Source organism: Petaurus breviceps, unplaced genomic scaffold (genome assembly GCF_028583685.1).
Source record: "Petaurus breviceps papuanus isolate PSGF00001 unplaced genomic scaffold, PetGlider_PUasm1.0 174, whole genome shotgun sequence".
Taxonomy (NCBI): domain Eukaryota; kingdom Metazoa; phylum Chordata; class Mammalia; order Diprotodontia; family Petauridae; genus Petaurus; species Petaurus breviceps.
In genome coordinates, this window is record NW_027185761.1 from 10,923,905 (window position 1) to 10,937,965 (window position 14,061).

General features: G+C 40.0%; 1 protein-coding gene across 1 annotated transcript in view; it reads right to left on the minus strand.

Moving 5' to 3' along the window:
* Positions 1-14,061, minus strand: part of XYLB (xylulokinase) — a 216,738-nt gene that overhangs the window by 7,714 nt on the left and 194,963 nt on the right. Inside the window, exons 16-18 of the mRNA XM_069083741.1 lie at positions 11,969-12,027; positions 4,097-4,184; positions 1,589-1,683 (exon numbers count right to left, since the gene is read on the minus strand). Of these exons, the coding sequence (XP_068939842.1) occupies positions 1,589-1,683; positions 4,097-4,184; positions 11,969-12,027 (242 nt within the window). The remainder of the gene's footprint in view (positions 1-1,588; positions 1,684-4,096; positions 4,185-11,968; positions 12,028-14,061) is intronic.

The window sequence follows — 14,061 nt, forward strand, 5'->3', positions numbered from 1 at the left end:
ATGAATTCCAAGGTCCTTTTCAGCCCCAAATCCATGATTCTATAATCCCTGCCCAACTCAGAGGATTGTTCTGAGAATGAAATGAGATGTGAGCACCTTGTGAACTGTAAAACGCTATATAAATGTGAGAGATTGTTATGATGATCTTTTGTAACTGGATTTTACTCCATATCATGGTCAGATGTGATTATCTCAGGATAATCCTATTTCCTCTTATGCCTTTTTGCTTAATTAGCCAAGAAGCCAAGCATTTCAGTTTATAATAAATTATTAACATAGGGATGAATCAGAAAATCTGAATGCAGCAGCTGCACCATCTCATTGTCTGTTCACATAGTCTTCTGAGGTCTCCAAGTTGTTCTTTTTTTCTCATGCTGGCTCGTTCGGATTAGCTTGGGGAGAGAAGCTGTTCCAGGGGAGAAGACTAATCAATGCTTCACTGAGGCCACTGAGGCTGCTGGACAAGGAGCTCAGCTACGAGTAAAATTGTGTCCAAATCCTTTTTGCTTTTGTATCCCCAACATCTAGCACAGTGCTTTGCATGCAGCAGGGGTTCAGTAAAGATTTACTCAATGGAATTCAATAGAATCACCCACCCTAAGACTGTAGAACAACCCCTTCTCTTGCTTCAGTTTCTTCATCTGTAATATATAGGTTCTAAGTCAGAAAACCTGGATTCGAATTCTGTCTCTGCCATTATACTCTGTGTGACCTTGGATAAGTCACTTATCCTTTCTTGGTCTCAGTTTCCTCGTCTGTAAAAAATAAGGGAGGTTACCTAGATGATTTGTAAGATCCCTTCTGCTTTTGAACTTTGCATAGCATTCAACATCTACCATAGCACTTTTACCTATGTTATCTCTTTTGATCCCCTAAATAACTTAGCAAGACAAAGAGGGCAGGTGTTCCCTCCATTGTACTGATGAGGTAACTGAGTCTCATAAGGATGAACTGATGACTTGCCCAAAATCATGTACCGAGTAAGTGATGTATCCAGGATTAAAACTCATGGTTCTCATTCCCTGCCCAGTGCTGATTCTACTTGCCTCCTGCTGTTTCATGTGAATGTGTGATATGAATGCATTTTATGAGGACAGAATAAGCATGAATCTATGACGATCTCAGAAATCCTTTGAGGAAAAAATGCCGTGTGTATAAATAAGTACCAGGCACAGTGACAGATGGCTCATTTAAAGGAGGCTCCCAGTAGAGAGTGGCTGTTTTCAACAGGTCAGCCTCTTCTAAAGAGTCGAGGAAGGAAGGAGAATTAGCCTAAGGAGCTCTGGGCCTTCTCACCACACAGAGTGAGTGCAGGAGTAAGTCCTTGAAGTGTCCAGTGAGGGGAAGAGGGCAAGCTCCTGGAGAGTTCCTTGTCTTCACATCCAGGGGAGACAGAGGAGGCTCATTTCACAATTATTTCTTAGGCAATGTGACCTCCGAGCCTTCTTGGAACAGGGCTCATTATTTCAGAAATGCAAGCCCAGCTCTTACTGGGTTTGATGTACAATATGCTTAACTAGTTCTAGTTACAAAGTAATCTGGAAACTACTCCTTTCCCCCCACCCCTATTCCCACCAGATGTGCTCACCTGATCTGCTCCAGCAGTTGGCGTGGTGGCTAACCTAGGCTCCGGGGCGAATTTCACAGCATCAGCAAAGGAAACATTTCGCCCTACTGCAAGACCTGAAAGGATAAATCATATTTTGGATCAAAGTGCTAAAATAATGAGAATTGGTTCCAGAAAAAGAATGAGGAGGGCTAGTCACTTGGAAAAGATGAGAGCTTGTCCCTGAGGAGGCATGAGAAATTATCCTTGAAGAAGGGTGAGGGAAAATGAGGAGGAATGAAGGATAATCCCAAGGAGAGATGATCGATGAATGGTCCCTGAGGAGAGAGGAGGGATGGCCCTTGGAATTAAAACTACATTCCCTGTACCAGGAATGGCTTGTCTCTATCCCCTCACTCATACAGACTCACTGAAAGGCCACCTATTTTCCAACCTTAGCTTAAATGCCATGTTCACCATGAACTCCTGATCTCCTCACCCATTAGTGATCTCATTCTCATGTATGCTTCTTATTCACTTATATTCTATTTCATTGTAGTTACTTAAATATATGTATTATTTCCCATACTCGATTGCAAGCCCATGAGTGCCAGGAGTATTTGTATCAGGAAACTCATTAAGTGCTTAATAAATAGTTCTTGAATTATGGGGTAGAACCTCATGGGATTCATCCTTCCCAATTTTAAGATTTTGTGATTCCATTACTTTAGTGGAAAATATAGATGGTATGTTGCTCCTCTGTTGTGATAAAGCAGCCCACAGAAGGACTAGGAAATGGTATTACCCACCCTCTAATGGGACCTGGGAGGTGGGGACCAGAATTAAGCTTAACTCTGAATTTGTACTGAAAACATGTAAGGACAAAGATGTCAATTCAGTTATCTCAGCTGATGGCTATGTCTACATAATCCTCAGGGGAAGTCCAGAGGAGGGAGGAGAAGGGTCTGCCCTCAAAGAGTCACCACTTCTGCATCTATACCACACAAGAGAGAAGCAGATCAGAGGAGGAGGTGGTAAAGGCTGGCATCTCAGGGACAATGGCTTGGCCATGGGAAGACACTAAATTCAGTAGAACATGAAGGTACCTGAATGGAACTGAACTGTTAGATTTAACAAGAGGGCTCTAGCCCTTAAACTGTTCTATGCTTGGAGCACGAAAAGAGTCATGGCTTCCTTTCCTTCCTATGGTTTTTTTCTTCACAGAAGCTGGTGAAGGAAGAAAAGGGGATGGTGGAAAAACAAGGTGATGGAGAGATGGGGTTATATCAGGGCAAGATCCTAAAAAAAAGAATCAGGAATTCTTTTTAGCAAAGTGCTTTGGAGGTCCAGTGATTTTATCCTTCTCATTCTTGTATTCTGCTACTGTTCCTGTTAGAGTTCCAGGGTTGGATCCCTTCCTTTGGCCCCTAAGGACTATAGGTCCATAAAGTAAGAATCATCAAATGAAAAGGCAGAGAGGACTTTCCCACTCTTATCATACAAGAGCATCTTAGCTCCCCAAGGGACATGGACATTTACAATGGAGACCCCACTTAGGCTAAAGGATGTGATTTGCCTGCCTAATGTGAAAACATAAAGCCTTAGGGAGGATGGAATATAGTAATACAGAAGGAATGAGAATTCTTGGCCATATAAGGACTAAGCTCAGCATAAATGGATAAGGTTTTTTTGATAACCAGATCATTCCATTTGGAAGGTAGATTCTGCTGAGTAGGTCAAGGGCTCTGAGGGTAAAAGCCCTCATCCTCACCAAAGACTTTACCATTGTCTTCAAGTTCACCTATCTGTCCTGTATGTCCCACTGGACTGGACTGCAGCCAGGTGACTGAAAGTTCTTTTCTCATCAAAGCCTACCGCTCTTACTCTCTCCAGCACTATTCCTGCCGACTCTTGGGATGGAGGCAGGGGGAGACAGCATTAAATGCTTGTCAATACTTACTTGGTTCTCTAGTTCAAAGGGAGGTAAAGCAGTGAATGTTGAAGAGCAAGAGAGCTCTTACTCAATGAGAATAAGGGAGATGAAATCAACATTGCCAAACAAGTAAACCGTTGTGTCATCAGAAATACAATATGTGGCAGTCTTCATTCATTCATTCAACAAACATTTGCTAAGTTCCTACTGTCTTAACACAGTACCTGACACATGGAAGGTGTTTAATAAATGTTTTTTGATTGACTTACTGGTCAATCAACATCAAAGGGCTAGATGCTAGCTAGGATGTGAAGATGAATAAGACATAATTCCAGCTTTCAAAGAACTTGCAACCCAGCAGAGAAGATGAGACACGTACACAAATAGCTATGAAACAAGGAGATTGACAAACTCTTACAGGGTCTCAGAGGAGGAAGGGATAACTTCCACCTAACGTGATCAGAGAAGGCTTCATGGAGAAGGTGGCACACTAACTGCACCTTGAAGGATAGAGAAAGGGATGCAATTTTGAAAAGAATGGCTAGCATAAGCAAAGGCACTAGGCAGCAAGAGGGCCATGGATCTCATCTGGTACACATATTTACCAATAATCTTACCATGAATTGCTCTATAAGCACATCCCAAACAAGCTGAATTGGCAGTTTCAATAGTGTACACTGGGGCATTGAACACATCAGATAAAACCTGTGGGAGAACATGAAGCTTCCGTTATCTCACAATGAGTCATTTCCATTACTGAGAATGGGCATTTCCAGTTCCCAGTCTGTTAGCTCCCTCTCCATAGGCTTCTGGCCTTCTGGTTTCAAAAGCATTCAAATCTCTACCTCAGAAAAAAATTTCACTGGATCCCATGGCTTCTTGGAGCCATTGTCTGGTCCTTTTTCTTATTTTTTTTCACTTTTCAACTTCTCATCAATGTGGTTTACCTTGGTTGCCTCCACTTCGGATTCTAATTTAATTCAATTCAATGAATATTTATTAAGTACTTATTATGTTCAGGGCAATGTGCTAAAAACCAGGATAACAAACATGAAGAATTACACTGTCAGGGCCCTCCTGGAGCTTACATTAAATATAATATGGGTGTGGAAGCAGTGGCATGTGGACACATAAGCACAGTATGATACTGAATGTTATAAAGGCAAAGGAGAGACCCAGAAAATTTTTTCAACATTTAAGGAAAGACTTATTATTTTTAGCTGGGGGAACAAGGAAGGCTTGAAATAAGAGGCAGCATCTAAGCCAGGTATTAATGAAAGAAGAGGTGTTCTATAGCTATACATGAAGATGGAGTACATGTGGGTGGATAGTGGATTTGAAGGTATCTTCAGATCTCTGAAGGATTATCATGCAAAGGAAGAGGACTTGTATCTTCAGAGGCCAGAATTTCCTAAAAATGGAAAAGACTGATATAATGGGCTCCCTATCACCGAAGGTGTTTTTAAAAAGGACAGAGAAGCTATGTGTCAAGGACAATATAGCAGGATTCCTGCACTGGAGTAGAAGTTTCACTTTAATTCAAACAACATTTTAAAATGGCATTTATTAAGGGAAGGACATTGGGCTGGGTGCTTTGGAATAAAAAATCAAATGAGATCATCTCTGTCTTAGAGATAGAGTAGATAAGATATGAATCCAGATATAATACACATGGGAACATTTTAAGTGTGAAGGAAGAGTCCAAACAGAGTATCTGGAGAGTTCTAAGGGACTGACAACTTTCAGCTGGGATGATCAGGACTGGCTTCATGGGAGAGGCAACAATTTTGGTCTTAAAGGAAGGAAAGGATTTCAGTGGGTAGAGATAGTGGAAGAATACAATCTAGGAGTGGGGGACAATAGACTAAAAGGCATGAAAATGAAAGAAAAGGGTAAGAGTAGTCCCTTTGGGATGAAATGTCACATCCATGAAAGTGAGTAGTGTGAAATAAGGATAGAAAGATAAATTGGAGGCAGATTGTGGGAGACCTAGAACTTAAGGATTGCTATCTATGTAGACTATGGGAGTCATTGAAGGTCCTTGAGCAAAGGAATGGGTAGATCAGAGTTGTACATTAGGCTGATGATTTTGGTAGCAGTAAGAAGGATGGATTGGAAAAGGGAAAGAACTGGAGGCGGGTGGTTAGCTAGGGAATGATTCTAACAGTTTAAGCATGAGAAATAGGGACAATGGAAAGAAGAAGGTAGATATGAAAGATCTTGCAGAGGTAGACATGTCAGGACTCAGTAACTGAATGGTGGAGAGAGAAAACAGACCAGTTTAATTCAGGTGTTGAACCTTGAGTGCTTGGGAAGATGACCACACTATCAATAGAAGTAGAGGAAGTTAGAGGGAAGGTGTTATCCCTCTTTAAAAAAAAAAGTGAATAGAGGTGGCTAGGTGGCGTAATTTCTTGCTCAAATTCTCTAGGAGGAGAACCAGCCCTGGAGTCAGGAGGACCTGAGTTCAAAGCCAGTCTCGGACACTTAACACTTACTAGCTGTGTGACCTTGGGCAAGTCACTTAATCTCAATTGCCCAGCCTTCCCTCCTCCAAAAAGCTAAAAAAAAAAAGTGAATACCACATGTAGGGATAGTAGGTCCTGCAGTCAGCTCTAAGGATGGGGGAAAGCAAGCACCATATTATTGGGCGGCTCTAGAGTTGTGTTCAAAATTGTGATAGTGCAAGAAAGAAGAGTTAGTCTCGTAAAAACGACTTCTGTGCCAAGAGCAGAGAGTGGGACTCAGCTGAGTATCTGGGGCATACAAAAGGAGCTGAAGTGTTATCTGGCTTTCCCAAGGAAAAATGTCCCTCATGTGGATATGTTTCACTTTGATTAATAAGAATACCTAACATTTCTAAAGCACCTATGATATTCTAGGCACTGTGTTAAGTAAGTACTTTACAAATACTCCCTCAACTGATCCTCACAACAACTGTGGGGGGTAAGTGCTATTGTTATCCCCATTTTGAAGATGAGAAAACTGAAGCAAATAGAGGTTAAGAGACTTGGCCAGAGTTACATAGTAAGTTTCTTAGGCCAGATTTGAACTTAGGTCTTCCTGATTCCAGGTCTGGCAATCTATCTATCATACCACCTACCTAGGTGTGTGTGTGCGTGTGTGCGTGTGTGTGTGTGTGTGTGCATGCCTTCCCTTGCCTGGTTGTATGGTATCTTATGATAGTATGTGGTATTGTCTTTGTATGGGAAGCAGTCAGTATTCAGTAATTTACTAAAAAAAACAAACCCAAAACCTGTTGGTAATAGTAATTACTATTACAAAGGTAGTAGTAATCATAAAAATAATAATAATAGCTTTCATATAGAGCTTTGAAGGTTGCAAAACATTTTCCATATGGTAAATCATTTAATCCTCTCAACCAACTTGGAAGGTTGGTGCTATTATCTCCATTTTGCAGAGAAGAAAACTGAAGCAGACAAAGGTAAAATCATTTGCCCAGGATCACACAGCTAATAAGAGTCCAAGACCAGACTGGAACTCTCGTCTTTCGCCATTCTATGTACTGCGCTATGTAGCTACATAATTAAGTTTCTAGGCATGCTGTTGCCAAAGGCTGCTTTTATGATAAGAAGGCATTTTCTGAAGCTGTATTTCCAAGGCATCTATGTGGTACAGTGGATATAATGCCTAACTTGGAGTAAGAAAGATCTGGGTGCAAATCCTGCTTCAGACACTTATTAGCTGTGCAAAGTCACTTAATCTCTCTCAGTTTCCTCAACAGTAAAATGGTATAATGATAGAATGAGATAATATCTGAAAGTGCTTTGTAACCTTTAAAATGCTTTAAAATGGTAACTGTTCTATTTTCCATTTTTATCTATTGTTATCTTTCCATCTTTATCTCTTTTTATTATTTTAGCAGCATATTATGTATTTCACTTTTTAAAAATTAATTTGTTTACTTTTAGTTTACAAGATTCAATTCCACAATTCCTTGAGTTTCACATTTTGTCCCCCTCCCTCCCCTCCCCCCATGGCAGCATATAGTCAAGTATAGGATCTGTAAATACTTTCACATTATACATTAGTCAGGTTATAAAGACGGAATAGATGAATTCCAAAATGGATTCCATCATTAGATGGAATGAAAAATGGTAAAGAGGACATAAAACCAAACAAGAAAAGGAAAGAGATCAGGTATTTTGCTTCCATCTGGATATAAACTCAGTTCTTTCTAGTTCTTTCTCTGGATACACACATTTCTCTCCATCATGAGTCTTTTGGGATTGACTTGTATCACTGCATTGTTGAGAAGAGTCCAGTCTATCAAAGTTGGTCATCACACATACGTTGTGTCTGTAATTGTGTACAAATTTCTCCTGGTTCTACTCTTCTCACTCAGCATCAGTTCATATAAGCCTCTCCAGGTAAATATGAAGTCCATCTGCTCCTCGTTTCTTTTTTTTTTTTTTTGTAAAGCAATCAGGGTTAAATAACTTGCTCAAGGTTACACGTCCAGGTGTTTCTGGTGGGTGCTAAGTGTCTGAGCCCAGGATTCGATCTCCAGGTCTTCCCAACACTGGAGCTGGTGCTCTTACTCGCTGTGCTACCTGGCCGCCCCGTGCTCCTCGTTTCTTAATAGCACAACAGTATTCCATAACATGCATATACCACAACTTGTTCAGCCATTCCCCAATTGATGGGCACCCCCTTAATTTCCAATTCTTTGCCACCACAAAAAGAGCTGCTATAAACATTTTTGTACAGATGGGTCTTCCTCCACTTCTATGATCTCTTTGGGATATAAGCCTAGGAGTGGTATTGCTGGGTTAAAGGATATGAAATTATTTATAGCCCTTTGAGCATAATTCCAGATTGATCTCCAAGAAAGGCTGGATCAGTTCACAACTCCACCAGCAATGCATTAGTGTTCCAATTTGCCCACATCCTCTCCAGCATTTGTCATTTTCCTGTTTTGCCATCTTAGCCAATCTGACTGGTGAGATGTGGTACCTCAGAGTTGTTTTGATTTGCATTTCTCTAATCAATAGTGAATTGGAGCATTTCTTCATGTGCTTATAGATATCTTTAACTTCTTTTTCTGAAAATTGCCTGTTCATATCCTTTGGCCATTTATCAATTGGGGAATGACTTATATTCTTATAAATTTGACTCAATTCTCTGTATATTTTAGAAATGAGTCCTTTGTCAGAGACATGGGTTGTAAAGATTCTTTCCCAATTTCCCACCTCCCTCTTAATCTTGGTTAGATTGGCTTTGTTTGTACAGAAGCTTTTCAATTTCATGTAGTGAAAATTATCCATTTTACATTTTATAATGTTCTCTAATTCTTGTTTAGTCATAGTCTTTCCCTCTCCACAAGTCTGACAGGTAAACTATTCCTTGTTTTCCGAGACTGCTTACAGTATCAACCTTTATACCTAGATCATGCACCCATTTAGACTTGATTTTGGTATATGGTGTTAGATAATGGTCTATGCCCAGTTTCTGCCATACTATATTCCAGTTTTCCCAGCAGTTTTTGTCAAATAGTGAGTTCTTATCCCAAAAACTAGGGTCTTGGGGTTTATCAAACAATAGATTACTATAGTCGTTGACTTCTGAATCTCGTGTGCCTAATCTATTCCATTGATCCACTCCTCTATTCCTCAGCCAGTACCAAGTAGTTTTGATGACTGCTGCTTTATAATACAGATTAAAATCTGGTGTTGCTAGTCCACCTTCCCCAGCATTTCTTTTCATTAATTCCCTTGATATTCTGGACCATTTATTCTTCCAAATGAATTTTGTTACTATTTTTTCTAGTTCTATAAAGTAGTTTTTTGGTAAATTAATTGGTATGGCACTAAATATATAATTTAATTTAGGTAAAATTGTCATTTTTATTATATTAGCTTGACCCAGCCATGAGCAATTGATATTTTTCCAATTAGTTAGATCTGACTTTATTTGTGTGAAAAGTGTTTTGTAGTTGTGGTCATATAGGTCCTGGGTTTGTTTTGGCAGGTAGATTCCCAAATATTTTATAATGTCTACAGTAACTTTAAATGGGATTTCTCTTTCTATCTCTTGCTATTGAATTTCATTGGAAATATATAGGAATGCCGAGGATTTGTGTGGGTTTATTTTATATCCTGCAACTTTGCTAAATGTATTTATTGTCTCAAGTAGTTTTTACTTGATTCTCTAGGATTCTCTAAGTATATCATCATATCATCTGCAAAGAGTGATAGCTTGGTCTCTTCTTTGCCTAATTTGATTCATTTGATTTCTTTTTCTTCTCTAATTGCTACTGCTAACATTTCTAGTATGAGATTGAATAAGAGGGGTGATAGTGGACATCCTTGTTTCACCCCTGATCTTATGGGAAATGCTTCTAGCTTCTCCCCATTACATATAATACTTGCTGATGGCTTTAAATAGATGCTACCTATTATTTTAAGGAAGGCTCCATTTATTACTATACTTTCTAATGTTTTTAATAGGAATGGATGTTGTATTTTGTCAAAAGCCTTTTCTGCATCTATTGAGATGACCATGTGGTTTCTGCTAGTTTTATTGCTGATATGATCAATTATACTGATCGTTTTCCTAATATTAAACCATCCTTGCATTCCTGGAATAAACCCTACCTGATCAAAGTGTATTATTCTTGAGATAAGAGATAAAGATAAAGACGTCAGCAACTTCTTAGCCAGATTATTATCCCTTAGTTGTCAGTGTTCATTGCCTCCTGCTCAAATTCTCATGTATACATTACTCTGTTTCCATGCTGTATCTTCTCAGTGGAATGTAAACTCATTGAGGTCATGAGTAGTTTTTCATTTCATCTTTGCATTTCCCAAAGGCAACATGATATAGTGAATAGCAAGCTGATTTCTGAATCAGGAAGACCCAGGATTAAGTCATGCCACTCACAGAGACTAACTATATGGCCCTGACACTCATTTTGCCTCTCAATGCTTCAGACATGTCCCTAATCTACAAATTGCAGAGAGGCTTCGGGTCTGCATCCACAGAGCGGGTTTTCTCACAGGTAATTCTTTATATCAGTGAAATAACAAGTCTGGACACACACACAAATATTCCTATAGATACCAAGTACAGAGTAGGCTTGCTAAATCCTTGTTAGAAATGGAGAGACTCCTCAAGCATCCTGAGGGTATGCTTTGAGATCTCACATGTAACAGAGTGGCAGATTTGGCAGAAAACAGGATGAATTCGATTTTGGATCTGTTGAGTTTGAGGTATCTGCAAGAATAGGGCCAGCTGGCTCCCCATGACCACACTGGGGGTAGAAGGACCAGCTTGCAGATAAAAGCTTCACTTGGCTCAGCCAATATAGAGCACAATAAAAGCCCTTTTCATAAACACTAGCCAGCTGCTTTGATCCAGTTGCTTGAAGCCATGTTCCCGCCTTATCTCTCTGCCAAATCATGACTTCTGCAGTTTGCTCAGACTCTGTTTTCAGTGTGACTGCCCTAGTTTTCCCTACAAATGTTGTTATTCATCTTCATACATACTCCACCCAATTTTCTCTCCCCAGTTTCAAACTGACCAAGATTGGCATCAGACCCCACCTTACACTTCTACATGTCCCAGAATCTCTCTAAGGCAACTATAGGCCAACCGCCATCCCTGGAATCCCAGTCTATACTTCTGGCCAATGTTCCTCAGAATCACTCCCAGGGAGCTTGTGGCTGTTTCTGTGATGATCTTTGGCCACAAAAGGCAATAGGCTCTAAGCTCATGCATGCTCAGGATAATGCTGGCATTATGTTAAGATGGAGATGTTCATCTAGCAACTGAAAATATGGAACCACAGCTCAGGATCTGAGATACAAATTTGAAAGTTAGTAGTAAACAGTCATGAGAATAAATGCAATTGTCAAAGGGGAGAACATAGATGGAGAAGAGGGCTGAGGTCAGAGCCTTAGATGGTGCCCATATTTAAGAAGTAGGAGGAAGATAGAGAACCAGCAGAAGCAGAGGAGAGGACAGAGAGATAAGAAAAGAATGAGAAGAGTACAGTGTTAAGGATGCTGAGGGAAGAGAGAGGAGTATCAGAAAGGGGAGCATCTAGCCATGCTAAATCCTACAAAGAAGTCAAGGAAACCAGCTCAACAGATTTGGGAATCAGCAAATCTCTGGGGTTGGGGGTGTGCGAGCAGTTTTTAGTCGAATGAAGAAGATGGAACCACATCATAGGGGACTGAAGAGTAAGAGGGTGTTGGGAAAAGGAGTAGCAAGTGTAGTTTACTATTCCTAGAAATTTGGCAATAAAGGAGAAAGGAGAGCTGGAGAAGTAACTGGATCAAGGGAAGGGATTGTTTTGTTTTGTTTTAAGGACAGAGGAGGCCTAAGAATTTTTATAGCTTAGAGGGATTAGGCAACCCCAGAAGTTCCTTCTAACTCTGAGGCTCCATGATTGGAAATTTCTACAACTTTGCAACAGAATCAGCGACTGAACATGAACAGCATCAGTGTCCGCCATTTACACTCACCTGTAAGATGTCTTTATTACGTGAAGCTCCTCCAGTAGCCAGAATCTTGGTAGTTGGCACTGCAAGGGAAAAGAGTGAAGCTGAGATTCATTTGATCAAGCTTGCTTATCACTTATGTCTGTTTGTCATAAACTTATGGCCACAGATTGTCTTTCATCTTGTTTCCTTCTTATTGAAAGAGAAGTAAAATTTCAAACCCTTTGTTCTTTCCCCCCCAATCTTTTAACCTTTTTATTTAAAGTTTTGAGTTCTGTATTCTATCCCTCTCTTCCTCTCTTTCCTCCTTCCTGAGATGGTAAACAATCAGATATAGGTTATGTCTGTGAAATTATGTAAAACATTTCCATAGTAGTCATTTTGTGTAAGAAGATCCAAATAAAAGAAAAAAATTGAAGAGAGTGAAAAATAGCAAGTCTCAGTCTGTATTCAATTAATATCAGTTCTTTCTCTGGAGTCATGCTTCATCGTTTTTCCTTTGGGATTGTCTTGGATCATTGCATTGCTGAGAATAGCTAAGTCATTCACAGTTCTTCATCAATAATTATGGCCATTACTGTGTGCAGTGTATTCCTGGTTCTGTTCACTATGCATCAGTTCACATAAGTCTTTTCAGGTTTTTCTGAAATTGTCCTGCTTGTCATTTCTTATAGCACAATAATATTCCATTACAATTATATACCATAGCTTGTTTAGCCATTCCCCAGTTGATTGGCACCCCTTTGATGTCCAATTCTTAAGCCCCCACAAAAAGAGCTGCTATAAGTACTTTTGTAGAAATGGGTCCTTTTCCTTTTTTCAGATGGCTTTGGGATAGAGACCTAGCAGTGTAAACCCTTTGTTCTTAAGTCTTGCCCCACACAACCTAGAGTACAAGATGGTTAAAAGGAGTCATTAACTTTATCCTACTGTGTTCCCAAGGTATGCGTTAATTTCTTTAAAAAGGACAGTATGAGAATTGTGACCACACATCCTGATGGAAGCAATGGACAGGAAGGGAATGACAGCCAAGGCCTCTGATTCCTTCCTGAGCAAGGACTCCCTTATAAATCCTAATGCACAGCCTGCCCAATCAAACCCATCTTAATGAGTTTCCAAGACTGCAGACTGTAGTGACTCATACAAACTTTCTAATAATGACAATAACACAATAGAGGCCAGGAGCTCCCCATCACTGGAGTTACTTAAGCAGATACTGGATTTAAGCCAGGCATTCTTGGTCTTTTTTTGTGTCGTGGATCCCTTTAGCAGTCTGGTAAGGTCTATGAACCATTTCTCAGAATAATATTTTTAAATCATTGGTAATAAAAATAGACATAATAATACAAAAGTCTTTTTTTTACCTCAAAAATGCCAAAAATTTCATGCTAGGGTTAAAATATTTTCTGTGGGAACATGTCTCTGAAATTATAATGGTAGTCAGTGGGAAAGTATGATTCAGTATATACACATTTACTTTACAGAAAGGTGTTTAGTGGTGTAGCAAGTGCATAGTGCCAAATTATGAATTCCCATCAGATTTGTGGCTGCTTGAAGTCACAAATTTTCAGTGTCTGAAGGTCCCATCACTGATGCTGACTGCCTTCGCTTAAACAGAACTTCCATTTTAAAAAGTACTGATGGCACTCTAGTTTGTGTGTCTGTCTGTATGCCTATCTGCTGCTATGGTTTCTGTGCTAAGCACAGCTGCCTTGAGCCTGTAAATCCCTAAAGCATTTTTGCCATCTACCCTGTTGGTAAGATGGTACTCTTTGAGATCACCATAAAGCAGCTGCTTGAACCATGAGGAATCCCCTAGGTCAGAGACCTTCAATTCACAGGAAGTCAGATCAAAATAAGACACAGGTCTCCCCTGGGTTAGTAAATACCTAGTTCAGACTATGGCTTGCTCTCCATAAACTATAAATATCTGAGTCCTTATTTGGGGATAGAGATATCTATCTCTCTTAGCCCCCGAGCAATTTTTGGCTTGGTATCCCTGGCCACACCTTGATTTGTAAGAACTCTGGCTTCCCCCTTTCCTCAGCATCTCTTCCTTCCTTCCTTCCTTCCTTCCTTCCTTCCTTCCTTCCTTCCTTCCTTCCTTCCTTCCTTCC